A 27,965-nucleotide genomic window follows, 5' to 3' on the forward strand; every position below is an offset into this window, starting at 1 on the left:
TCCACTGCAGCTATCGGACGCCCCTGCCTCGCGACGGAACGCGACCTGAATGTCGTCAGCCCTGTGTCACCCGGGAATGTGTTTCACAATATCTCTACTATCATGTCGCTCCCTCACGGAACGCGCACACCGAGAAAATGTCAAGTCTCGCCTGAGGTTCACTCGTCTCGACTATTAATTATTTCTCGAGAATCTCCGAATTCCTCTCGGGGCGCAGACGTCGCCATCGTCGTTTCGTCTCTGTTCATTGCGCCTACTCATCGGACCATCACGCTGACCATCCGATTTCTTCCCGGTGATTCGATACCGTCGGACCTTCGGAGGATCTTTCCTCCGTGTTTGTTTGACACGCCCAAGATCCATATGCCGCTCGGGCTCCTCTTGGGGACGAAACAAACCGGTGAATGCTCAGAGTGGTCTGTTCTCCCAAATGAATGTACTCTGAGAGCCCGACATTCTAGTTCTACTCATGATGGCCAGACGCGACCCTCTTAATCCAGTGCATGCTGTCACAGACACCGGTCATCATCCCGACGAGCTCTTCCCGAGCGGACCGACTAATCCGGGATTCAGCAATGCCTCCTCGGCTGCAAGCCACCCATTAGAGGACGCACAAACTTGTTGCCCGTATGTATGACCCCAAGCATGCAAATTAAGCACAGTGCTGGTCAACGCACTGCGGAACCACATGGCGGCCCGACGAGCCTTTCCAGCTGGCGTGTCCTGGAACTGCACTCACACCGGCGACACGCAACACGCAACCGATTCTGCGACCACGTTCCCGCTCGCAGCCGGGGAAGAGGTTTGCTGTCGAACAGCATGCTCAAGAATGGAATCCAGGACTCAGGCTTCCGCAGTGCGCCGAGCCTGCGACCGGTCGACAGCGAGTTCGTTTCTCGGAGTGATTGCACGAATTCGCTCAGGATTTCGGGTTTGCTGGTTATGACCACGTCCATAGAGCAAATGTACCGTAATGTATGGATCCGTCCTCGGAAGCAATGTGAATAACAGTACCCGGGACGTTAAACCTTGGCTGTGTGGATCAGCCCGAAAAAGTTTTTTGGTTATGACCACGTCGCATCTATGTCCGCGGTTTCCGCTTCATGGACTTTCCCCGCTACAGGTTGAGCATCTCGTCCTTTCCACAATCTCTAATGCGGTACTGGTCGAGAATTTGACTCGGGGGAGCCCTCCGGAGACCGATGCGGAATGTTTGAAGTAGGGACGGCGGCCGATAAAGAAATCCGAGAATCAAGAGCCTAGGAACGTCTTAGCGATGTCCCGCTCTCGTTGAAACATGGTTTCTCTCTCGATGGCTTCATGCGTTCTTCAATCGCGTCGAATGGACTTGAGAAACATCTGCCGTTGACGCCAAAATGGGAAACAGGCGGCAGAAAACTCAACTGAAGGCAGAGGTCGCCTCGAATTGCTGGGCTCTGCGTTTGATGCTTCCGGGACGAGGAGTTTCCCGGAAGAATCGATTCGTTCGAGGTCACTCAAGTTTCGATTCCCACTTTTTTCTCGGCCTGGGCCACGCTGCTTAAATAACGCACATCTGGATCCGAGATGTGAGCTGTGTGCTGTGTGGGATACACCATTGTCCTCGCAGTCCACTCACGAGAAATGTTGGGGAGGAAATATTCTCGGGATCGCCCCTCCGAACACGTTTCAGCCTTGTATAATAGCAATCGGAATACGAGCGACGGTTCAATTAGAACGAGTCCCCTGCTCAGGTCATCCAGGCCGGATGATTCGTTCATCATTTCATTCCCGGTTGTGAATGGCCCGGGATGAGTGAATCGTCTGAAAGAGTTGCTCGCTGTCGGGAGCTCCAAAAGGAATCTCGTTCAGCGTCCTCAACTGTTACCGAAAACGCCGCGAGCTGTCGGAGACAGTTGGAAGACGCCCCCTCAGAGTTGTCGGCTTGAAACGCAGATCCGAGAGTTCGCAGCACGAGCTCGTGGAGCCCGTTCGAACCATTGACCACGAAGCAACTTAGAGCGATTTCCTAGCTTCCGCCCACCAAGAGTAGACTCGTCAGCTCGCGTTCTATGCGCATACCTCAGAGGTCTCCGGGAGACCCTCGACTCTAATCGGGGTGGAAATCTGAAGAAGAGGCGACCACGAGGTCAGTTTCTTCGCTTATTCTTCGGCTAAACCTCTTCGACGCACTGACGGAATCGACCACTTAGCCCCGAAGCCGGGTCCTCCGCGACAGCGGTGCGATGCTGGCTGTGTTGAATTGACAGGAAGGGAACGATACTTGTCGCACACTCCTACACCTGCCAAACATAGGCCTACGTCAAGCCGCATCGACCAGCTCATCGTCGCGAGAAGAGGCTGTCAACACTTGTTTTCGTACTACTGTCAGACAAGCGACGGAAAGCATGGACAATAATCGAAGTGTCCGCACCTGAGTCCTCGCTCGGAGAACCGCACCGCATCCGCACCGTTCCCGCCCCCTCCTCGGAACCTCGACAAAGCGCTCGAGGTCGCCATAGCTGCAGGGTCACTCAACAACGAATACCGGATTTGGCGTCGGCGTCGGTCTCTTGAGTGCTAATCGGATATTCATCGACGCAGCATCGGAGCCATCGCGAGTGAACTCAAGACAAGCTTCAAGTGTGCCTTATTTATAATTCTCAAACCATGAGAGGTCTAGAAACCTTTCGAGAGAGACGTCGACGTTAATATGACGTCGGGGATTTCCACCGGCCTCAGAAACTTCGGAAACAGGAGTTTGCGGGCGAGACGGAGCCTCGCGAGGCGATCGTCTACCCTTGTACTCTCTCCGAAAGCCGGCGAGCTCCGTTACATCCTTGGAAACAGAGAGGAACGTCACAACGATCTCTCTTGATGGATGAATTCCTACGGTGAATTTTTCACGCGGAATTCCCGATGAGGATCGTTTTCGGAAAGAATAAAGTTTGATATATTCCGTCCCCCATGCGAGAACACCTATCGCTCGCGACTTGTGATTCACGCGAAGGCACAGCCTGTTCTACAGAGAATCTCATTACTCATTTCCTGCGCTCATTTCCGTACCGCGGGAATCTCTCCTAGCGACACTCGATTTCAAGAACAATTTTCGTCTGGAGACCGTCTCAGGATTTGCATATGAAATAAACCGGGTAACGGAATCGCGGGCGCTTGGCAACGGAACGTGAAGAAGGAAGATAAGGACGTCGCGTGCATCGGCATAGGGTTGTCGCGGCGAGACGAGCAGAAGTTGAGATCGAAGAAGGAACCCGGAAACCCATAAGACGAGGGTAGCTCCCCTACGGTGCAGCGGGGATATTCACCAGTCATGGGGATGGAATCGCAAGTAATTTCCTTCGCGTTGGTCTCTAGGCGATTTCGCGTTTCCAATTTCGAAAAGTCGCACGATTCTTGGAATCCTCGCAATTGAACGCTCTCCCAGCAGCCTCATGGATTTCACGGAAAATTTCCGATCCGCTCGGGGAAGCGGAATAGACGTCTGGTTTCCGTGCCTGGTATGAATTATTTCTACCGAGCGCGCATTCAAGTCAAGAACTCCTTTCTCGAAGGTGCGGGGATTCTCAGCTCCTTCGTATGTGATGCTCCGCGTAACTTTACTCGAAGACAGCGTGTTGGGCGCCTCCGTTCGGCTTTGAACTTCCCCTAGTCAGCCAGCTGCAGGTTCCGCGGAGCGACCCGGAGCGTTCCATCCTTACTCGAAGGAGAGTGCCGAAATCTATTTTTGTCAGACGACGACTTCCGGAAAAATATTCCCCGAAGTTCTGAAGCGTTTCTCTAAAGATGTTCTCAAGCACTTTTGTCTTCAGAGAATTTTTCCTCGTCGTTGAATTTATCCGATCCGGTTCCACGGGAACTCAATCGTCTCAGCCCCTTATCGGCAATGTCGCTCCTGAGTGCAGCGGAACCTCAGGTATCCTTTGTGTCGCAAGATAAAGAAAAGGTAATATAATCATTCAGTTCGAAATTGTTCAAAAAAATTCAGAAAGGGAGGCAGAATGATCTCGAAGGATGTGATTCTGTTGGAAGGAAGCCCGCTCAAATTCGCGCGTTCATCCGGCTACCTGGGACTGACGCTGACCGGGACGGGCACCGCATTCACAGAACTTATTCTGGAAAGGACGAGAGAAGCTCTGATCACAGCGGCAACGATCGAGGACCCACAGAAGCTATCCCTGAAAACGGCCCTAAAGCTGTTTGACAGCGAGATAGCGCCCTCAACAGCCTACGGGGTCACGCTCATCTGGAGGGACCTAGACACGAGAGAACTGTGGAAGCTGGATCGCGTCAAACCAGCATTCCTCAAGGGGTTCTCGGTCTCTACCCGTGCTCGTAGGACCGCCTGACGTACCTGTTGTCCAGCACACAATCCTTCGTCGAGGGCCTGCAACGCCGCTACCAACATCCCCAGACCGTAGCCTCCCTTCAACTAAGCAGAGAGTTCGACAACAAAAAGGGAGCGATCGATCCCGAGTTCGCCTCAGTACGCCCGCGATGCAACGGGACGAATGGGAAACACGTGTCCACCCGACCAGACACCTCCTCACACGTTTCTTGGTCCACGGGTTCCAGCACAAACTTTGCACAATGAGCGCCTAGCACGAGCCCGACACCAACTGCCGCTGCAGGCTATGCCACGGCCGGCGTGAGAAATACCATGGCACATCTTGCCCGCTCAAGCCCAGTCACGCAAACCTCGTCTCCATGAGATAGCGTCGGCTCTTGTGTTCATTTATCTCACTTAGGTATGATTTACGCCGAATGGCGTGTAAATGAAGTATATTATAATAATCATTTTATCATCGTCTCCTGCGGCTTTCATCCTGGATTCTCCATCCTGAGAAGTGTAAGAGGTCCCGAATTTGATTTTTCTGTCCCCGATTCGCTGTAGGTTTCCTTCAGGGGAAAGCGAGGACGAGGGGCAGCGAGGTGCATTCGAAGTGCGCTCCATTGACACAGGTTGAGTAACCTCGACGACGCTCACCGGCCGACGAAGAGCCCGCTTCACTCCCGACCGCACGGCGGTCCTCCCTTCTGCGACAGATTATTCCCTCGTAAATTCAAATGTCTCTTATGAAATCATAGGCATGGTGTAACTCGCCTCAGAAATTCCCCAAGTTCATTTCCCGGATTTCCGCTGCACCTTGAGGAAGCTGTGGAAAACGGGATCCGTGGCTTCAAAGGCTGGCCGACTTTCATCTATATATATAAAAACGTATGTCTGTCTGTTTGTCTGTCTGTCTGTATGTCCGGGGTACCCTATAGACTCGAAAACGGCTGAACCGATCGTCGTGAAAATTTGTGAGCGTGTCCTGGGGGATCCAGCGGTGGTTATAGGGGGGTCAGTTCTCCGATGCGATGAGTCCTTCTACCTTAAAAAAATTATTTGAGTGCTCCACCCACGAAAATACGAAAACTCGGAAAAAACTTGAAAAATCTGAAATTCGCTAAATTCACTAACGCCTGAACCGATCGCCGCAAAAATTCAGGGTCGGGTTCTCGGGAGCTTCAGGAAGGTCATCTGAGGGTCGTCGTTCTCATGTTATGGGTCCTCCCCCCATAAAAAAATGTTTTGAGTGGTCATCTCACCGAGAATCAAAGATTTCATCAAGGGAAAGACGGGAATTCGCAGGACTTCCAACGGCTGGACCACCATGAGGGGGCGGATTTTTGGGAGCTCCTGAGAAGTCTATCGGGGGTTGCCGTCATCACTGGCCTCTGACTTTTGAATCTCGCTGAAAATCGCTGTAGCCGTGAAGTGTATCGATTTTCCGGAGGACATATCTAATAAAAGCGGGGGCACGGGGAGGCGGGGAAACGGGGAAGTGGGGAACCGGGAAAGCGGGGAACCGGGAAAGCGGGGAACCGGGAAAGCGGGGAACCGGGAAAGTGGGGAACCGGGAAAGCGGGAAAGCGGGAACGGGAAAGCGGGAAACGGGACAGTGGGGAAACGGGACGCGCACCCAGAGCTCGCGCGCCCAAAGCAAGCGCACCCAGAGCCAGCGCACCCGGAGCCAGCGCACCCGGAGCCAGCGCACTCGGAGCTAGCGCACTCGGAGCCAGCGCACTCGGAGGTAGCGCACTCGGAGCTAGCGCATGTGTAGTGAGTCTAGCGATACCGAGTCGCCGCGAAGCGGCGACCGGGAGCGCTAGTGAATGATATAAGTTAAGCTCCGTCGACCTTGCGCGGGGTCTTCCCTGATCGGGACGACTTCGATGACCGTCCAGATGGGACGGAAGGAATCACTTGTGAGTATCCTCGAGAAACGATGGACAGAAATCACCCTCGAAGCACGTCGACGTCGCTGGTCTTACGCTCTGCACTTCCTAAAAGCGCAGGAGACCTTTTGTAATGAGATCACCTGAGTAACCTGAGCGCATGGGTAATAAACCGAGCACGTGGCTCGAGGTTGGTGTTCCGAACTTGAACTTTTCGGGCTTATCATTATGGGGATGCCATGATGCTTGTAAAGGTAAATTCTCTCAAATCACCACGTCTCGGGGAACCAATGTCGCCTCCGGGACTATCGCTGTGCTCAGAACGCTGCGATTGTCGTCTTCCTCCGCGATACTCGCAGACCAGGATTTCGCGACGATTACTGACTTGCTTTCGAGTTTTCTGGACGATTCTTCCCAGCACCGGAGCGTAGAGAGATTGTTCCCGGGCTCCGACCTCGAAATCTTCTGGGGGGACTTTTGAGGTATTTTGAGAAGCCCCATCCAAGTAACTACGACCGGGGGCATGTTTTCCATGTTATTCGCGTTCGGAGATTCCCTCGAAAACTTTCATATCGGGTCCCCGGGTACGGTTGTCGAGCTCCCCACGAAAAGTATTCATTATTCATATGATGTCTGGACCCCAGGAGTCTCAGCGGAGAATTCCATACTAGGAACACAACGAGCGGGAAAAACGCTCCGTACGGGAAAGATAAATTTCCCTCATGTCCCTCGCTGCTCTTGTCGTGAGGCTGGGAGGGCAACAATGCAATTGCCTCGTAAGCACAATCCGATCCAGTGGCCCGAACTCGGACGCACAGCTTTTGTGAGAGCGCCCGGTCGGATATTTCGAGTTGGTTGCGCGTAACTTTCACAGAGTATATCAACTCCCACGGAAGCATCATTAGGATTCGTCCCCAGGCTAAAGTTTGTATGCTTTGCTCATTCATGGATGGGAACCCATTGCGCGAATTATTAGTCGACCTTTCAGTGTGAGCTCCGTTGCAATGGATCACAGGGGACGCCTGAATGCGAGACCGCCGATTTTTTCCCTCCCGTATTCATTCGACGATATCACTCGTTGTGGACACGGGGACGGTTTCCGCACCGGTGGCGTACGCCTCGGAGCGCAAAATTTCGCGAGAGATTACCTCTCCCGAAACTCCGCATGCTGACAAGACCTTGGCGTTTTAACGCCATCGGGCGAGCAGCTATTCTCTGCGCACGTTGGACGACCATCACTCGAATTCGTGTACGGAGCAAGTGTTTTTAATTGCAGTAAGGGGCTGGAACAGGAAGCACTCGAACGCTGGCCTCAGGAAATGGTGGGCCGGACGTCCCTACAGACAGACGAAGATTCCAGCGTCAAATTCAAGTCCACGAACGAACAAAGCCGAGGAGGCCGTCGTGTTCTGTCCGAACCGCGGCGCGGCTCTCAAATATTTTGGCGGCCGGAACATCCGGAGTTCCGCTACCGTTTCCCAATTGACCCCAGCGATCGACTGACAACCCGGACTTCTGTGCATGAGAGAAAACTCAAGCTCGAACATTTCGAATCGATGGCGCAAGATAATACCGAGGGACGGAGCGCACGACGGAGCGACTTGGAGGCCGCCGACAAGCTCTGCTGTCGATATCCGTCGTCCGTGCCCTGACACCTCATCGCCGCTTCCATAAGGGAGGCTCTGACTTCTGGATATTGCCGGGGAAAGGGCATGTTATAATATTGAGAGCCCTCGGATGAGGGACATCAGTAACGAATGGAAATGATGCGCCAATCCAATAAGTTCTCCGTCTAGACGGCCTCCGGGAAGCTGCTCGGAGAAGTCCCAGCAAGGATCGAAATCACTTAGTGGAGAGAACATGCGATGAAGTTACCTTAAATCGGGGGCTTACGTAGAGCATTCGAGAGGACGCCGATCGTCATTCCAGAATCGTTCGCATTCGCCCTGTATGTGCATCGACCCAGGAAGAGCGCTGTGATACCCGACGCCGGGCGGTCGTGCGAACCCCGAGCCGTTCGACGTCTGGTCCGATTCTTTCTCTTTGTACATTGGTGACGGGTCATCCACTGACGCCATCGTTTGGCGGATGGAGCTATTCCGAACCAGAGCGCATAATTGGGAGACACCCACGAGGGTAGAAAAACATCCGTATTCGGGGTCAAGGCCGCTCACAGGCTCAGGGTCTCACGATTCTCGACAGGTATCAATGGGATGGAAGACTTCGTTGGAGCGCTTCGCGAGCGATATATTGCGAGGATGACAGCCTCGTCAAATACGGACCGGTTGCCGTGAGGAAAGAGTTATTGTCCACATCGTTCGGCGGCTCGGTGATTTGCGACGAGAACCAGACCCGAGCAGAACTTCTCCCGGACTAGTTCTCATTCGCCGGGGCGAGCTCCGCCGTATCCTTCCATTTCTGGGGATGGATCGATGAGAATGAATTACCTACCCATACTAACGGTATCAGTGGATCTACCCCCGGGGTGGGAGCAGGCCCCCGCCCCCAAGACGAGTTCCGATCCCCGTATTGAAAACAGAGGCCGCGAGAAGGCGCGTCATCATTTTCAGATCATGCTCCCCCCTCAAAGAGGAGCTGGGCACGCCCTCGAACGATGCGTGCTCCTCGGTGAATTCATTCCTCCGAGTGTGGGTACGGATTTTCTGGGACTACCCACAGAGTCCTCGCAGTCGATTTCCTCTGCTCATCCACGGAACAGTAACTCGGAGGCCGATTAGCGATGCTTTCCTCAGAAGCTCGCCGCTGAGCTCGGCCTAGTGTTTTCCTCCCATCACCCAGTTCCTTGCTCATTTCCCCTCGCAATGTAGCGATAGGAGTGCTCTTCTGTAGACCGTTAAACAGGCCAACGAGGAACAAAACGCGTACTTGAACTCGATGTGTCCACGACTGCAACAAACGTTATTGCTGGGAATAGCAACGCGTCTGACAGCTGGCAGAAACCCGCGCCTTGCAGAACCGGACAATTTCAGACGGTCATGAATCAAGAAGGGATGACCCACAGGAGCCGGGGACGCCAGATTCTGACATGTTCCTGTGATATGACTGATTTTATGAACAAAATAATGGTAATGGGTCCTGAAAGGAATGGGACTTGGGTTTATGTATCTTCCTATCAATATATAGCCTCTACACAGAAGCCAACTCTGTGGGAAAAAAAATTCTCGACTCGACCGGCGAGCCACCATCTCGGTTGAGATACCACCGTATCAAGAAGATCTCTCACCCTTGCGTATATAACGGAGGGTCGACTATTTTCGCAAGCTCTGATTGTAGCTTCTCCGAAACCGGATCACATATGTGTTGGAAATAGACGACCGCTTTCCTTCCAATCCGGAAGAACCTCCAATGGAAGCAAATCTCTCTCCTAAGATTGTTGCCGGGATGCCCCGACGGAGGGTTGAGCCACAGACATTCTACACACGAACGGTGAGGGTCGGGAAAGCCGAGGCGGCAGGGACAATTTCATCGGCGGAAGTGGTAATTCCCTAAACGACTCTCGAATAAATCTGGGACTGGCCCGACAATTCCTATGAGATTGAGATTCGTAGCTCCCGGGCATGCCCTCGAGGAGTAGCTTGAACAACAAGTGGATCGTTTCAAGTGAGTCTCTCCGACGAACACTTCACGGGTTCTCTCTTGCACCCTTCCCTTCTGAATTTACTATCCGCGGCTTCTTCCAACCTTGAATGCTTAATTGCATCCTACGGCACTTTTTCCATGCGATGTTCAAACAGCTCCTTTCTGAATGGGAACATTCGAAGCTGTTCGTGGGGGAGTTCTCGAACAGACGAAGCTCTTCGCGCATCTCGAGAGTGGCCTCGTTCGGACTACGTGGTCTCTCGCGAGGACAAGTGCTCCTGAGAGATATACTTCAGCGTATCTGCGAGCCCAAGACTGAACCTCGGAGCGGGAGTTCCTCCAGAAGCTCGACAAATTTTGATCGGCTGGGATTTTGCCGTCGGGTCCGTCGCCTTCGGCGATAGGAGGAACCTATTTGCCCCCTTCCGCGGCTCATTCCAGCTGATCTCGACGATAATGTTCCGATTGCGTCTCGATTTTGAGATTTGTCAATAACTCTTTCGAGCCGGGAGAGGTTGCCAATATTTGTTCAACTGCGCTGTAATTATGGCTACCGAACCCGCACGACCTACCGACGGGTTCTAATCTGCTGCGAGGTTTGGAAATCCGAAAGGCGTTCTCGAGGGCACGGTTATCTCTGAAATCAACCAGTTGAGCCGCTTTTCGCGTTGTAAGCCCTCATTGTCCCGATAGAAACTGGTCTCTTGGGATCTCCAGAGTCGACGAGGGCTCAGACGTCGCCACGACTACGTTTTGAACAAGAGATATGATTCAAATGAAGATTTCGATCCGCGTAACCAAGCACGCACCCTCATCTTTCTGAACTGTGCACGATTTTCGCGGGTGATTTCGTGAACTGTTTCCCCCTCCTAAATACTCTCAATCGCGCTACGGAGCTGCTCGCTCCCGCGACAGGATAGCGTCAGATAGCGAGGCAGGAGTACTCGAACAGGAGCAAATCGCGTGTACACGTGTAGAATGACATCGCGATAGGTATCCGGCGAAGCTCATTCTTAGGGGCATAGACAAGCCCTTCCGCTGGCACGTTCGATTCGATAACGCGCGTCCGACAGATTTGCGTAGCGCATGAATCAGGGCGATAGGGTCGGTGGCATGAGCGGTCTGGGGTTGTGGTCTCATAATTTATTTTTGCTGAATGACATCCTTACTAGAGGGATCGATGTCCAGTGTCCTGGCAAGCTCCCATTCACTCTAAGCTCGGGATGTCGCGAGCTTCCTCTTCGAAGGGACGATCACTGGGTTGTTCTTCCACGGAAATTCGTCACTTGTCCCACTCGCGGACGGCAAGATTCTACCGAGGAATAATTTTCGTATGCAATAAAAGTGATGGATCCGACCTCATTCCAGACAGTCTCCGGAAATTCCTCTTCCCCGAATTGCGGACTGATCTCGGTCTAAGTAAGCCCCAACTCCCCATGACTATCAGCGACATTTTCTTGAAGCTCGATCTATTATCTCGACGTCTCATCTTCATAGCAGACCACGCTCGGGTTGCGACCGGATGCGTGGCAATGCGCTAGTTCCGAGCTCAGGCACCCGATGGCTCTCCGCCGAGAGGATAAGAGGCTCAATCAGGACTTCCGAAGACCCGGAGTTTCATAAGGCATGGAACGCTTGCCTCGACGTCCGGCTCCCGCGATACGGCGTTTAGAGGGAAAATCGGTCTGGAGAGGGACCGAGTAGAGATAGGAGGAAACTCGCTGTGCGTCATTCCCCCGACCCAGAGAAGCGACGGAAGCCGTATCAGACCATAGTGCACCCGTTCGAGGATTGCTCGACTCGCTCACCGAGATACTCATCCAGGAACTCGTTTGAAGATATCGAGAAACCCCGAGAGATCACTGCGAAACCTGGAGGTGTCTCGCGATAGATTGCTCGAACCTTGGGCTTGTTTCGCTAATATTGTTAGGGAAACTGTTCGAGCACAGACAATGTAAACCTCTGGCAGGTCTCTGAGAAATTGAGAGTCTCGATACGATCTCCGATCATCGGTAGCGACTACTGAGATAGATGCCCCAACGACGAGACCTAGGCAATGATGTATATTTCTATCGTCGATGTTGGCTATCGTCACAAGGAACACTGCTATCCCCGAGAAGCCCCGCAGGTGGTCGAGCAAAATTAGCGACGTCCGATCTGGCCGTATGGCCGATGTATCGCCAACTGCTTCCTCGGTCTACTAAGCTCGAAGGCGACCGACTGATCTACACCCTCATCCGATCCCGGATTTTAGTCTAAAATGCACGACCGGACTTCCCATGATCGGCAGCTCTCTGGGAGCGCAACAAACTCTGCCTAACAGGCTTTTCGTTAAAGGGAATAGATGAGCCCTCTCCCAACACGGCTCCGTTCCGTTTTGTAGAGTCGGACCGTAATGCGTTTTGAAAACGGGCATCCGGCAGTCCACCGAGACAGCACTGAGAAGTGATGCTCCAACCAAATCTCTGGAGAGAAAGAATGTTCGAAAGCGAACATGGACGCTCTGGGGAACAAGCGAGAGGTTTCAAAAATTCTTCGAGCGTTCTTTCCGGAGTCCCACGCTCTCTCTCTCCGTCTCTCCGAGAACGGCATTCGTCGTGCTTTTCGATATACCAACGGTTCGGAAAGGAGAAGACAGCCGTCGTCGAGTTCCTCTGGAGATATCGAATCGAACAACAGGAGCACAGGATCGCGCTAGCGACTCTTCTGGAGAGTGATTACATTCCTCCGATGGAATCGATTCCCCCAATGAGCGCGCAGTCGAGTCAACAGCCGCAGGAGCCTGTGATCCGAAATTCGCACAAATCTCCCGAAGTACCGATCTCTGCATCCGATGGACGAACTTTGACCTTGCCGCAGGTAATTGAGGTGACGGTATTGGTCCGGTGACCTCAACGGACAGATCATCGCATACCGCGATCGCCGGAATCGCGGGACGATTCCTGCCTATTGTCTCCTATAAATGGAGGTCGTGGCCTCGCGCTGATCATCTTCCTTCGGACCTTGATTGAGAAATATTAAGGGGACCCCAATCTATCCAGTCGTAAATACAGGAGTTTTTGGGCAGATTTTTCAACGAGTAGCTCAAGGGGATAATTAGCGGCATATCTCCCGCGCTGCGGCATTCTTCCCCCGAAAACGGGGAGACAACGCCCGCCCGTGCAACGCTCCAGCACTCCGTGTCTGGAGGCCGCCGGAAATGTTATCCACCGCCTCCGTATCAATATTGACTTATCGGAGCTCGTCCGACTCTCGTCCGGCTGACAAGTTGCCTCGCATTCTGCATCGATTGCCAGGCGGAGTTTTTTTTCCCCAATAGATTTAGACCATGACACATGTAAAAAGCAACCCACGCGCTCAGAGGCGGCTGAAGAACAGAAACGAGAGTCACTCCAGAGCTTTTCACTTCGAAATGTAGCTCTGGGGCTCGTCCCGCGCGGAAAGCTGGTCGCCGAGTATCACGAGAAGTAGCGTGTCTCACGAACAACTTGTGGCTTTACCGGGGCACACGACTACTCGTATCGGATCGCATGTTCACATCTCCATCCAGTTTATGCTCCGAGCCGAGAGGATAAATCTGTTTCTGTCGGGAATGGAACTGGACGTCCACCCGGCGACACGGTGGAGACAATGTCGAGAGAAGGGATGCAGCAATAAATGGGAACGGAAGGATTTCCTGCCATCTGAATGAGCCAAACAAGACCCCACCATCAAACTGGATTGGTGACCATGCTCATCTAGTGGAAGTAATCCAATGGTCTCATGTCCCTCGACAGACGGAAGACATGGCCGCGGAATGATGAGGTCGATGTAGTGAGGCGCGAGCGCAACAGCCAGTTTTATGGTTTGATGAAAAACGCCATTAGGTGCTGGTATCTATGATGTTTAGCCGAGTAAGCGGAACAACGTCGAAGATGATGAGTATGCGCGAGCCAAGCCACGCGGAAAGCCTCGAGCGTCAGAGATCATACACGAGCAGGCTCGCGATGTATTCGCCTGGGCATGAAATCGGTGGAAAAATCACCGAACGGAACAACGACCTGAAGATTCCCCGCGGCTGTTCCCCGGGGATAACCTGCTGCCGATAAAGCGTCACGTGTCAGATTCTGTGAGGGAGTTTTTCGCTCGGACAAATCTGGGGAGATTGTGGTACATAGATAACGGCCGGATGCTCATCTGTTCGGAAGCTCGACAGTCAGGAGCATTTCATTACAGAATTTCATTAGCGGAGAACCTTCCCAAGAACTCACCTCAACGGTCTCCGTTTGATCGCGTGACCAGTCGTGATGGTGGACAGCTGACAACCGGCCTCGGTGAGAGCGATCTCGGTCGTGTCCTCGCTCATTATATGATGATTCCCGGTTCCACCCAACGGGAAGATTGCAAGATTATTCGGCCGAGTAATTTCGGCGTTGATCACTTTTCACACCTTTAAGATATTCCGGGGTGCTGATTTCCTCGATTCGTCAGGCAGCACCTACCGACAATCTCGATCACTTTGGCGAGCTCCGCGGAGAAGTTCCTCACAATGAGTTTCGAGCAGATATGTCAAAATATACGGCGCTATCCCCGAATCAAGCCTGCGGAGACGTTGAGCGATAAGCGACTAACCCGTCTCGAGTTCTACAGGGGAGAATACGTGGGGTTCTCTTTCCCGTCAGGGGGAAGGGACGTCCGGGCCCTCTCCTCGCACTCTGTGGGACTCGGATTCGCAGCTCGGTGGGGATTCAGCCCGTCCTCTATTCACCATACGTTCTTCAATCTAATTTTCATCTCGCGGAAGCGGCTATCGACGCTTTCCTCACCCTTCTGCTCGTCTCGGCTGGATGAGCGCTTCGGACGTCATGACTACGAGCTGTCGAGGTCTCGAGAGATTCGGTGGCTCCGTCCTAAGAATTTTTTCGCGTAAGTTCTCGGCTCCACACGTTGAGTGGCTCCCTGCCCGCTTGAGCTAACATCCCGGTATTAGATATCGTCCAAGTTTTGAGAATAACTGATTATCAGCAGCAAGGAACACGAGCCAACAAAGAGGACGACTTGTTGTTCCGAATAATGAGGCAAATCGAAGAAACTTCCTCAGCTGGCATAGCTCCGACTCCTGACGCTTAAGATTTCGTAATGGACAAACATGGACCTCAGACGGTCTCACCGAATACTGCGGGTGACTGGAGATGATGCGTCGCGTCATTGAGAATAAATAATGGAGCGTGGTAGAGGATGTTACTGGAAACTTCGAGACTTCCTTTTCGTGCGTAATATCCGGACGAACAGCAGCCCGCTATTCGTCCGGAATATACGGCAGCGGGTATAAGCGACCTACTTTTCCTTTGAATTTTCGAAGGCATGTATGTCTGCTGGTCATCTATACATATAAAAGAGAGATGGCTTCTGTATGTATGTCCTCTATGCATTCCTAAACGACCCATAGTATCGCCATGAAATTCGGCAAGAATGTCGACACCGAATCCGAATAGGTTTTAGGCCAGGCAAAACACGACGAGGATCCTCCTAATTCCGGGAAATGCCAATTTTCCCTGTTCCCTCACATTGTCGTCCTCCGATTCTGGAAGAAAGAGAGCACTAGCGGGCGCTCTTTAGCGCTCAGGGCAATACCGGGAAACGCGAGTTTTTGGTTCCACACATTGTCGTCCTCTGATTCAGTTTGAATGAGAGCACCCGTGAGCAGTCCTAAACGGAATATCGAAACGTATCGAATCGAGCTTCCGAGGAGGTGCTGCTCCTTTTTTGACGGTGTCCGAGGAGGTGTTGCTTCTTTTTTGACGGTGTTGACAATTCTGCAGCGTGGATCCGAAGGCATGTAGACCAGCCAAATGGCATAATTTTTCATCATCAAATTTTCATATGCATGCGAAGTGATGCCACCTAAACGTTCGGCACTCGGTCGTACGACCCATCAAGCTCAGCAGAAACGAACTAGGAGGATTTTGGAGACAGATTCGGAAAACCGAGCTCGATTGGAACAAAACGGACCTATATCGCCGAAGTCCGATCGTTCGAGACCACTTCACAACGCCAATCGAGGTTGTCAGCCAATCTTGCTCGCGTTTCGCAAAGACGGGCTGAGGAGTCTGATGAGCAACGTATCTCTCGAATGCAAGCTGATAGGGATTGTCATACCCAAAACCTTGCTAGCGAGACTGATGATCAGAGAGTTGAGCGTTTACACGCCCGTCGCGAGCGTAATCGGCGTTATCAGCTAAATTTTAATGTTGATTTGAAGTGTGCCGCATTTGACTATTCTCCTGACTTCGATTATAGCTCTCATCCATGCGCTGTTATTGGAGCCATGGATAAGATTTGTGCTCATTGTCATGCGATCAAATTCAAAGCTGAACCCCCTGGAATGTGCTGTTCTGGCGGTCGAGTTAAACTGCCGGAATTATCTCCACCACCCGAACCTTTAGCATCATGGCTCTTGGGCGAAACAACTCAAGCGAAACATTTCTTGGCCAACATTCGGAGATACAACTCATGCTTCCAAATGACGTCATTCGGGGCGACAGAGATTTCTCACGGTAATTTCATGCCAACCTTCAAGGTGCAGGGGCAGATTTACCATCTGGCAGGATCACTCCTCCCGCTTCCCGAGTCTGACCATAAGTTCCTCCAAATTTACTTCATGGGGAACTCAGAGGATCAAATTGAGCAGCGATGTCGCATAGACTCGCAAACTCACCGAGAGATAATTGCTGCTCTTCAAATATTGTTCGATCAGCATAATTCTTTAGTCAGACTTTTCAGGACCGCTCTTGAGCTTATGCCGACAGATGAGTACGTGTTTGGCATCAAAGCCGACAAAGTTCCTGTCGGCGAGCACAGACGTCGATACAATGCACCTTCGATTGACGAAGTAGCCATTGTCATTGTGGGGGAAAATTTCGATTCGCGGGATATTGTATTACATAGGAAAAACGGCGTCTTGAAACGTGTGAGTGAGACTCATCGATCATACGATGCTTTGCAGTATCCGATCCTTTTCTGGCAAGGGGAGGATGGCTATCATTTTAATATTCGTATGAGGGAGCCATTTTCAGACATTGAGACCGACAAAAAAGTCAGCGCAATGAACTATTATTCGTATCGATTGATGATGAGAGACGATTCGGACAATCATATCTTGAGATGTCGACAACTATTTCATCAGTACGTTGTGGATATGTATGCAAAGATTGAGGCAGAACGTCTCCTATACATCCGATTGAATCAAACCAAATTGCGAGCTGAGCAATACATACATTTACGGGATGCGATAAGCACGGATGCGGTGTCATTGAAAATTATTCGAGAGCGAGAAGCATTCGAATAAATCAGTTTCTATGAATGAGAGCACTTAAATGAACAACTTTGAAACGGGAACGTTTTCCGTGCTACGCAATCCAAAAAGAGGAACACAGCCGCGAAGCGGCGACGGGCTCCGCTAGTTGGTCATAAATTGGGCGAGCTACTTTTCCAGGCCACAGAGGTAGCCCGTTTCCTCAATAGCCTAGGACTAGCGGAAATATCTTCAAAACGTCAAAGAAGAGGTAGGCTTCTTATGCGCGAGATTTTAGGACACTCGGAAGCGGGTCCGGGAGCCTGAGCACGGAGGGGACCTTGATTTTCTGTCCTGATGGATCAAGTTCTCGCTGCAGATGATCTCGAATCAGGAACAAGGACGGGGATCAGGATCAGAAAATAGGCTCGGGTGCGGCGTGCACCTACTCCGCTGCGAGGAATGGTTCGATATCTAGACGCGCTTTCCGGATGAGTTTCCGTGGGCTCTTCGACTGGTACGAAGATGGTGCCCTGGAGGGATTTCCAGAAGAAAGATTCGATCTTGGCCGCCGGGAGAGAGCGTGCATATCCCGGCCACGATACCAGCCGAGTTGATTTGTGATTTTTCTCTGAAAGCCATGCCTCCCTGGTGATTCTCCGTGGATTAAATACAAGACCTAAGGTCCAGTCACGAGGAGAGAAGAAGACGGTGTGCTACCAGGGTGCGCCCAGATGTGATTGAATGGGCGCGCCGAAAAGTCCCCAACCTAGAGGAGGATGCTCCATTATAAGCATATATCCCCGGTGCGTTCAATTTCTTCTCCGAAACGGACGCATTCGGTTTTTCAGCACGATCAGTGGGGGAGAAGAGTTTGTCTTTGGCGTCCTGAATTATCAACTCTTACACTATACATGTCATACGAATGAGATGCCGATGGACGGTAATCACAACCCGATCCCGGGGAGACACTTCCTCGATGAAGAGAGAGACATGACTTCGCGAATCGAGGCCTGCTCCGAGTCATTGTATGATTCCTCACCCCGGAGGCACCGCTCCGCAAGAATTCGAAATATTCCATGCTTCGACCTAGATGGAAGAGACGTGAAATCATCCTTGTGCGTTTTCTGTTTATTGGTTGCTCCCCTATAATTCTGAATTATCTCGCGTCACCGTCATCGCTCGGGAACCTCGATAATTTACCGAGCCCTGTCTTACTCCAGATCATGATCTCAAGCCCTATGACGTGATCAACGTGCACACCAGATAATCACAGCATAATGATTACGCTAAGCATAATATATTCCCTGGGAATGAAAAGACGCATGACATTCGACAACGATGAATTCAAGATCGTTGGCTTTATATTCGATTTCAGAAGGTGGACTAAATTCAAAGCTTAGGCTAGATGGAATTCCCTTGACCCGTCCAAGTGCGAGAGCTTCCCCCAATGTTTCGGGTGACGCCCTCAAGATTCGTTTCTAAATTTCGCATTTCTCTATCAGCTATGTTTGTCTCGAAGTTTCTTGAGCGAGTGGTCACATTTCGCGGGAACCTCTAAATAAACATCAATCCTAAACGCGTCCTCCTCAGCGCGTGGTTCAATGGAATTAGCTGTACCCATCAGGTGGTAGGAATACACGGTGAATGCACATGGCTTCATCGCGAGCGGATGAGAGAATTAACGCGAATTTGGAAAAGAGGAACCAATTGGCAGTTGTTCGAATATTTAATTTGTAGATGGGGCCGACTTATGCTCTCGCGCATCTGAGTCTCCTTCGACTCGCGATTCTCCTCCGCGTAAAAAAGCTCCCTTTGCAAATAAACAAGGCAGTGCAATGAATGGCGCATGATGGTGCAGGAGGGGATGGGAGAAGGCGCTTTGAAGAAGATGGGAAATCAAGAAGAAATTAAGGAGTGCACTTCTGAGCCGTTTCTCTTTGGCAGTAGGTGCTCGTAGTGTGTAGAATTCTTAGGAGGGAGAAGATCTCCGGTGCGGAGAAGGCAGTTGTGTTAGATGAGGAGGTACCTAATTGTAAGGAATGTTCCGGAGGACACTCCGAACGCTCAAAGGGCGAGCGGAAACACAGTCTTCGAGCCCTGAGCTCGCTGAAATGGGGAAACTAGCAACTCCCGATTGAAGATGAGCCTTCGGAACGAGCGGGAACATAATCTCGGGATGCGGCTGGAAGCTGAGCGATCAGGAAGGGGATTTACGTCGCGAGGTGACAGCAGTTTGCCAGTCGACAAGGCTGATTTGCAGCGGGAGATCTCCGCTGCTAGGAAACTCACCAATCCCGAACATGTGAGAAGGCGAATCATCATTATATTATGCTAGATTTTTCGACTACACCAGCGTTTCGCAGTGCGTTGAACATCGGAGTGATTTCCCGACGGCATCGAAGCGATGTAATTTCGATTGGGTGAGTTTCGAATATTCCCAGATGTAAACGAGCACGGGATGTTCTTGATCAACTATGGACCAAGCAGACTAATCTAAACTAGATACAGAATCTGTGACACGTTGATATTCACTAGCGGTCAGCTTCGTTCATAGGAGTAGCTTCCCGGACGCCGGTGCCGCTCATTCGTCTTCGGCTGTAGATTTCTACAGAAAATACCTGTCGCTCGACCATTATAGGACTTCAATCCGGAACGTCTGATCCCAGAATGCAGATGATCCCCGAATTGATTATAGCTGCTCGCGAGCCATCGACATTCGGTGAATTATTCACAGACGTGTCGTTAATCGCACTTCGGATGGTCTCGAGCGAACTCTGGTGATGGTCGCAGTTATGAGCCACATACAGGCTATGAGGAACGTGTAGCTCCCAAGGGTGAAGTACATCGCCTTGTACGACTTCATTGTGTCCCGGAAAAACCCTGCAAAGCGGACACGTAGGTTATGGCCCTGCCATTGAGAGAGCTTACGCAGCAAAAGCTCTTATTCTGCCTTCCGGTCGGATTCTCTAAGTTTGTAGGAAAATACATGCTCTGAAGCCCCAGCTACACCTGAAATATAAGTTTCGACTTCCGCAAACGAGAGAGGATATACAACGCTTTGTCGGGAGTTGAAAGAGCGGTAAAAACTCACCGATACAAAAGGGTCGGGCCAGAGAAGCGGTTCCAAGGAGCATTCTGTATACTCCAAACGTGAGGGGCATTTTCTCGATTCCGAGATAGTCGGCCAGGAGGACAGTGTAAAGAGGAGTCCCACAGCCGATGCCGAAGCCAAGTAGGACGGAGGCCGGCACGAGATGCTCGAATTTGTTGCACAGAGGAAAGATGAACCAGCCGAGAGACCAAACGAAATATATTGCCGCCATCATCGTATCACGTCCCATGTACCGTCGATCTGTGGGAACGGAATGAGGTTCGAAGACTCTTCGAGTTAGACAACGCGGCTCTCCGGAGTCTGCGAATCAATTGTTTGAGGGAGTTTCTAGGGTCCGAACCGCGAGCTAGCCAAGCTATCCGGCGGCACTCTCGCGTTCGGTAGTGTCCCCCGGATTGCAAGCTCTTCTCTTCTGAGAATCTGCTGAAATAAACTCCGGCTACACTAAAAGGTGGAACGGAGTTCAAGCGTCGAACTCGATCGCTGAGATGCTGGTGAGCCCAAGGAATAGGTTGGAGCACGCAGCCGGTCGCAAGGCCCAAGCGCGGCTAAACGTCCCCAAGGTCGTCGTTTCCGAGAGGGTCAATTTCGTAAGCGGATCGAGAATGTCGAAGACCACTCCGGAAAATCGTTCCGTTCCAATTGAATTGCCGCTGTCGAGGATCATCAGATCATGGAGGGCGAATCCCGGATCGGGAAGCCATCGAAAATCCGATAAATGGAGAAAAAGCTCTCGAACCCCGGCGGGAAACATGTCTCGAGGAGAGGCTTTCAGAAATGTGTTCCGGAGGAGCGGACGGGATTCCGAACGAGATTTATCTGGTGGTGGGAGTATTTCACTTTCTGATCGAACGTATTTTGGGCTTGCTGCGACGTCAAATCTCTCGAGCTTTGTCGAACCCATCCGATTACCAAGCCTGTTCTCTCGTAGAACCCATGACCTCTTGCATGGAAGTGGACTAATTCGAAAACAAAGAGTCTATTGGACGCCGTAAAAATGCTCTTACCACTGATGGACCCGATGAGCAGTCGACCCGAGATGTCGCCAATCGAGAACGTCGTTAAAATCAGAGCAGCTGTGTTGCTCGAATAACCTTTCTCCGAGACGAAATCCACAGCCGTGACGGGGTAAATGACGAAAGAGAACGAGAACCCGATACCGGAGAGAACGATCATCGCGTAGATGGGCTTCAGGAGGAAGTCGAATTGTGCCGCGAAGCTATAAAGTTTCTCCACGGTGCCATTGCTTTCGATGACGTATGTATTCTCCTGAAAAGAGAGGCAGCGATCGTTATTCCGAATTTCTCCTCGAAAAATAATCGTGGACGGCTTTTGCTTGTTTCATCAAAAGGCATCGATCATAATCACAGAAATGTCCTGCGTCGAGAACCGAAGCCTCGAATCTCTGGAAATCGTGAGAAATGACTCATCCCACGAGCATCTGGGCCACGATGAGCCCCACACCGCGTCAGAGCCGTGCCTCTGACTTTTCGTGGAGAATCCTCGGACTCTCCCTGGAACAGCTGCACGTTTGCTGAGCTTTGATGGATAGTGATTTCCACATGCTCTTTCTCTGTGCCATTCGGTCGATACGACGAGCTCTTGACAGTTATGTGATAGCATATGTCGCCTCGTCTCCGGCCGTGGAGACTGAGATATGACCGAGTGCTCGTATGCAGACATATGACACTCGGGTGCGACTCGAAGTCATCGCTTGATAACGCTGCTATCAGGGGACAGAATTGCCGCGCGTCCGAGGAACGCCAGGAGCTGCTCACGGAGCCCCGTGGAACGGAGAATTCGCTTCTACTTCGGATCCGAGACGACTATGCCGGGATCGGAGGTCGTTTCTCGAATCTTCGGAGGAGAATCCTCGCACGCGACTTCCACGCAAAATATCATTCATCGCTTATTACTGCGCAAACATCCCGAACCCCGTGCCAGATCGATCGAGGATTGACAACTGTTTCTCAATGACGTCACAGTGTCGCGAGGCGGCCCCCGAGAGACGTCGACAGCCGACAGGACCGGGAGCATCGCCGTTCGAGGATGACTTTGCCAAGATTCTATTCTACGAGCATCAGGCGTCATTACCGATGCGGACAGAAAGCAGAAGAACATTCTTCTTGACAACTCAGGACACTCGCTCCTCACTCAGTCGGACACAATCGGGGTCTCCTCAGAAAAAGGGAATTCTGTCTCGATTGGTTGCGCAATGGATTTCAGTTTTTAGAAATTGAAGCCGAAGCTTTCTCTCCTTTCGCTCTGTCCGCAGAGAATCCCTTAACGATTCGATGGCGACCGAAACTCCCTCGGAACATATTAGTCGATCCGGGAATCTGCGGGGCAAAGTGGAGTGTCTCGCTCCGGGCTCTTCGATTCGTCGCTTGCGGCTCAGATCCGACTCCGGAATTCAAGTTCCGATACTTCAGGCAAGAGCTCGTCGGTGGACCCTCCCACAGAGACCATCGAGGAGAACAGATGAGGGGATGTCGGTGCTTCATCGTGAGAGCAGGACTTTCGCTTCCGGAATCAGACGCGACGAAAAACTCAGAGAGCGGATTGCGGCTTCTGCTATTAAGCTGCTCCGGAAAAGATGAACCCGGGAGAGGGAGTGGTTTCGGGAACAGAACAGCGCTGCTCATCAGGGGTAAAGAGTTCCGAATAAAAGCTCATCGATATCATCTCCATCGATTGAGATGGATCGAGCGGCTATTCGATTACGCTCCCTTGCCCGCTTCCCCTGAACTTGTTCGAAGGGATGTATAGTCGTTTTCGTATTCCTCCGGCAATCGATCCGTGAATTCTACTCACCTCGGGCGCCGCTTTGCCCAGTGGCGATTTCTGGGGATTCTCTTCATACGGCGGTGGTGGCGGTGGCATGTTCTTTATTTCCTCGGGTGTGGGTGGTCGAGCGTTCTCCAGAGCTTTCTCTTTGGTTTTTTGTCTCTCTTTCATCATTTTTAGGGGACTCTTGAGTAGGATGGAAGCCGCCCAGCCGTTCAACGCCAATGCGCCGAGAATTAAGAATGTGTATCGCAGTCCGCACCATTGAACAACCTTGAATAGAACTGGAGGCACGAAAAAGGAGCCCAGCGTTCCTCCGGCGAAATATATACCTGTAAGGATGTTCATGTAATCGATGGAGCAGTGGGAGTTTCGCGAGGGCTGCGGGACTTCCCTTCGATCGGCGCTTCCTCGAAAGATACACTTTCCTTCAATATCCACTCACCGTTGCCGGAGACGCGGTTCTTCAGGAAATACTGGTTGATTATGATGGCGTTGGAAAAATACATCATTCCTTGACCGAGGCCGACAATAACGCCCAGCACTATCGTAACCATTATCACGTCGTAGATCAGGCAGCAGAAGAAGTATCCCATCGCCACAAGGAGGACACCCATCGCCGAGATCGGACGCGTGTCCACATATCGGTAAAGTATGCTACAGAATATCACTGGAATCAATGAGAATCCGGTTGATTAGATGAACATCTATCTTGCATCTTGTTGACAATTCCCGAGCATATTAACATCGAGTGACAGTTCCGCTCATCCATTCAGGAATCAATGTCAATGAGGATGCTCCGGCCCCCGGAGCTCAATCCTCCGGATTCTCCCAGCAGAGAATCTCTGCCGGAGTATAGGAGCGTGTCAACTTCGGACACTGACGGGTCGTTCCATTCACTATTCTCTGGACGAATTCGGATTCGAACTTGCTCTCTGCGCTTCTCATGAAGGGGGACTCGAGTTCGGATTGATTGAATCGGTCATTAGAATACCCCGTCGGAGATCGGGTGACCGTCTGCTTCTATCGGAAATGAATCTTTTCCTAGGGAGAAGCCCAAGCGGAAGGAGCGAGGGACACCTCGATGATCAATCGACGCTCTCTTATCGAGAGCCAAGGAACAATTATCATGGTATGCTTGTCTCGCGACGAACGTCGCGTGGAAGCTTTGCCGCTCGTGGATTAGGCTCGTCCTCTACTCATAATTAGTACAGCCTCATCTAGCAATCGAGTCGGAATATCCCCCATATCGGAAGGGATGGCTTTTCCCCGGGGATTTTTCCATCCCATACCAGAGAATGCGAGATTGACAACATCGATCATATACTTCTTCACCATGCATGTTGGGATTATCTTGTTGTCATGGGAGCATCCCGGTGACACCATTAAGAGCCCGACAAGGTCATTACCGTGTGAGACTCTTGAACGTAAGACCAGGTCTGCAATCGAAACTAGTTCAGCACCGTCATTGAGAGCTCTGCCAGCGCTTTCTAATTGTCCTGTTTGTGCTGGCTCGAAATCAAAGATATCGAGCCGGCGCTTCCCCTCTGAGCCGAGCTGTATTGAAATCTGCACGGCAACTCCGGAGAAAATGCCTAAGCGGAGGATGAACCGCTCGGCGATAGGATGGTCGCGCCAAGTTCCCAGAAAGGAACGAAATCTCCGAGGGAAGAGCACCTGAACTTTATCCACGCATGGAGTCTCGAAGAATAACTATAAGAGAATAAAACTCATGCCCACGAAGAGGAGGCCCGTCACATAGTTGATAGTTGATGGTCGCATGCCGTGGTAGCAGAGCCCATTTATTCCTTACTCCCTCAGAGCTAAACGGCCTCGAGATCGCCGAGGTACTCCACATTTTCCCTCTCATAGCGACTTTTGCGAGATGAATATTTCAAACATCTGAAGATGAGCTCTCTTGTCGTAAATGTTTAGTGTTCGCTCCAGTATCTCGCTCGTCGTCCCAGAACACTAATTGTGGTCTCGGATACGCTACCAGAAATAGACGGACCTATCTCAGTCTCGGTGATGGATTCGGCAAGATGTTTAGTAGAGATTCTCATCGAATAGCCCTCGAGCACCTGAGGTCCCTTAGCACTTCGGTAATTTCTTTTGTATAAGGCCTCCTTGATCCTGTGATCCAGCCGATGAATTAATTCCCGATTTCACGATTCATTAATCGCGGAGGAAGGACGAGACACTTAGCTTCTTCCTTTCTAGATCTCGCCGCTACCCGTGTGGATCCGAGTCATCGAGATTTCGGTTACCCGAACTCTTAGCGAGCGCATACCATCTTTCGTGCCCATTCGAATATTCGTGCGAAGTCAGCTGCCCGAATGGAGCACTCATCTCTCCTCATCCCTTTTTTCTCATGAGCTGGCTCTCCGGCTTTGTTTCCGAATTCCGATAAGCAATCAAGTATTCGGTTGGCAATCACTCTCAAGAGTGGAAGCAGTAGCCACCCGGTCCGCGTATCATGGGAGTGCCTCGATAAAGAACTCTTATCTTGGCCCCAATAGCCTTGTGCGTAAAATGACATTGTACCCCCACAGAAATTTTCTGCTTTTCATCGCGTCGGAGTCACGTCACGAAATATTTCATTTTAACGCTTCAGGAGAGGGGAACACACCATAAGGAGTGAGGTTTTTTACGGTTACATAATTCGATGAGTGAATGTATGCGGATCGTCAGTGGCCTCACCGCAGTCCGCGGATGACCATCAGAAATGTCGCTATCCTCTTGCTCCACAGGTTTTCGCGTTCACATCGGCGTCTCTCCTATGTTATAAAGCGCGAAAGTTTTGAGTGGACACGAGATTTGAGCGAAACTTTCCTCCCGAACGGATCTTCACCGCTCGGATAGACGGGACCGGATAAACGACCCCGAGACGGATGGAAACCAGTACGGCAACCTGTCGACGTCCCGCCCGATCCGGATCGATTCCGTTGTCGTCTTCTGACAAACCTCTAAACAGACGGCACGACACGCAATATTCCCCAATGACTGGAGAGGCTTATTTTCCCGATCAGAGACTCAATGGTCCGGTATGCGAGCGACTCCGCGGGCTCCCGGATGTTGAAACGTCGGGGACTGAGATGGTTTTCGAGTCATTTCCGATCGAAGATGTGCCTATTCGACTTGGCAAGCTTCACTTCTATCGATTCACTTCTGCTCGCCCAATCAGGTTGGATCGCCGGGGACGTCGATTGACATTCAAGAAAAGTGTCGCATGACGAGAGCTAGGTTCCATTATCTACCATACTTTGAGCTTTGACTCTCAGCCAAGATCGCCGAGGACACAGAGTTCCTCCATCAATCAGGCGCTCCTACCACGGGACATCAAGAGCTGTTCTTCTCGGAACGATTCCAGGTCTTTCGATCCGAGGAAGAAACCTGTGATATTCTCAACGGCTGCCTCTAGTGCTACACGGGGGCGAATTCACGAAGCGGAGCACTTGATTAGAAAGTCTTTTCAGTGTCGCCGACGGACACCGCCTCGATTATACCACTGGACAGCCCAGAAGAACGACTACCGAACGAAAGCACGACAGATAAACGTTACGCGTAACACTATGCCGTAACCGATAAAAGGCGCAAGGTCGCTCGTACCGCAGTGTCGTACACTAGCCGCCGGACAGCGTACGAACCTGAACCGCAACGACGTCAAAAGTCGCCGGCCTACAGCGGCTGAAATTTAGGAGCTCGTTTGAATCAGAAACGCATACCTACGCATAATCCAAATACTGCTCAGCTTTCGCGCAGGCGCGCGTTCGGCCGCGCCGTCGAGCCAGAAACGAAGCAGATCGCGGCGGAGCCATGCTAACGGCTGCCAGATCGGTAATTAAGACGCCTCGGATGACCGAGAGACCGAGATGATTCTTGTTAGTGACAGCTCCGTCGTCCACCGGCGATGGGATGGCAACAGCCGGTCACTGTCAGTAAATTCTGACCGACTCGAGTTTCCTCCAATATGGGTCAAAGTATCGGTCGGTGAGACACAGGATACGTCGAGCTAACGATCTTATCTCGGTACAGTCGAGTGTTCTTCTCGAAGAAATGCTCGAATTTCTGCGCAGGTTCCCAAGTCGGGAAATCCGATTCTGGGTTTGTCTCCACGCGCGACTCCCGCTCGTTGCCCCGTCGAAGCACTTCATCGGATCTGCGAGTTCGAGAAATCCTAGTCTCCTTGACAACGACCACTCACCACTGAAGCTGCTCACTGTATCCATGAGGCTGAACGCCCATGATGCTTCCTGACGATTAATGCCGAATTCCTGTTGGTAGCAGATGAACATCACTCCCGCCGACCGATTGACGATGGTCAGCCAGAAGAAATTCCAGGCACACGCCACAGCTATTGCCCATGACCGAGGGGTGTCCTGGTACGATTTTTCCATCTACAAAAGAAAATGGTCAGAGTTAGTTTTGCGGGCGGCTGCGCCACTCCCTCCGAGGTGCATGCTCCGAGAGCGACCGGTTATTATTTTCCGCGAGAAAGCACCAAGAAGACATCGGAGAGGAGTCTCTGTATGTTTTCTTCTCGGAATGTCAAGACGTTCGCACCCCTGCGTCGGCCTGAAAAATAGGCTTTGATGGCCGGCGCTTCGCTATCGTGTGCGTCGTCGGCGAGAGCCGCCGGCTCCGTTTGTGGTGCTTCACAATCTCTTAACCAGTTCAAAATTGTGTTCGGTTCAAGCTACTAAAAGTACTCGGTTCAAGACCGCCATGAATGTGACAGGCTTTGGCCTTGTCGCGGCGACCTATCGCGATCCTTGTTTGGAAACCCGATCTCCATCCCACAACAACCTGCTGTCGGTTGATGGCATGCGACTTCGCGCTTGACACCTGAATCGAGCCGATTAGGAGGAAAAACTCTGGCGAATACTCTCCCGGAAACTCAATCTGGCTATTGCGTCTTTGAAGAAAATCGCTGAGCAGAGGGACGGAAACTTCGAAGAGCAGACCCGGAACGAG

The 27,965-nt window shown here is 51.6% G+C and overlaps 2 protein-coding genes across 2 annotated transcripts in view; both read right to left on the minus strand.

Moving 5' to 3' along the window:
* The window catches only part of Nep1 (M13 family metallopeptidase neprilysin 1), a 54,665-nt gene extending 40,519 nt beyond the window's left edge, over positions 1-14,146 (minus strand). Inside the window, exon 1 of the mRNA XM_029113043.1 lies at positions 14,067-14,146. The gene's annotated coding sequence lies outside the window, so the exon portion shown is untranslated. The remainder of the gene's footprint in view (positions 1-14,066) is intronic.
* A 2,243-nt stretch (positions 14,147-16,389) lies between these two features.
* Positions 16,390-27,388, minus strand: LOC100898300 (monocarboxylate transporter 7). The gene is made up of 7 exons (XM_029113042.1): positions 27,196-27,388; positions 23,437-23,661; positions 23,019-23,323; positions 21,212-21,473; positions 20,184-20,444; positions 19,829-19,972; positions 16,390-16,427 (listed from the first exon to the last, which is right to left on the minus strand). The coding sequence occupies exons 1-7, from the start codon at positions 27,386-27,388 to the stop codon at positions 16,390-16,392; spliced, it is 1,428 nt and encodes a 475-aa protein (XP_028968875.1).
* Between the last annotated feature and the right edge of the window lie 577 nt (positions 27,389-27,965).

The sequence above is a fragment of the Galendromus occidentalis genome, unplaced genomic scaffold (genome assembly GCF_000255335.2).
Source record: "Galendromus occidentalis unplaced genomic scaffold, Mocc_1.1 scf7180000075986, whole genome shotgun sequence".
In the NCBI taxonomy this organism is placed as follows: Eukaryota; Metazoa; Arthropoda; class Arachnida; order Mesostigmata; family Phytoseiidae; genus Galendromus; species Galendromus occidentalis.

Excerpts from the sequence above, each read along its gene's own strand:
- LOC100898300 (XM_029113042.1), bottom strand. The coding sequence starts at position 27,388 with ATGGAAAAATCGTACCAGGACACCCCTCGGTCATGGGCAATAGCTGTG. Across the intron at positions 21,474-23,018 it reads TGGGCAAAGCGGCGCCCGAG|GAGAATACATACGTCATCGA; the intron begins GTGAGTAGAATT and ends CTCTCTTTTCAG. Across the intron at positions 19,973-20,183 it reads GGCCCGACCCTTTTGTATCG|GGTTTTTCCGGGACACAATG; the intron begins GTGAGTTTTTAC and ends TCCGCTTTGCAG.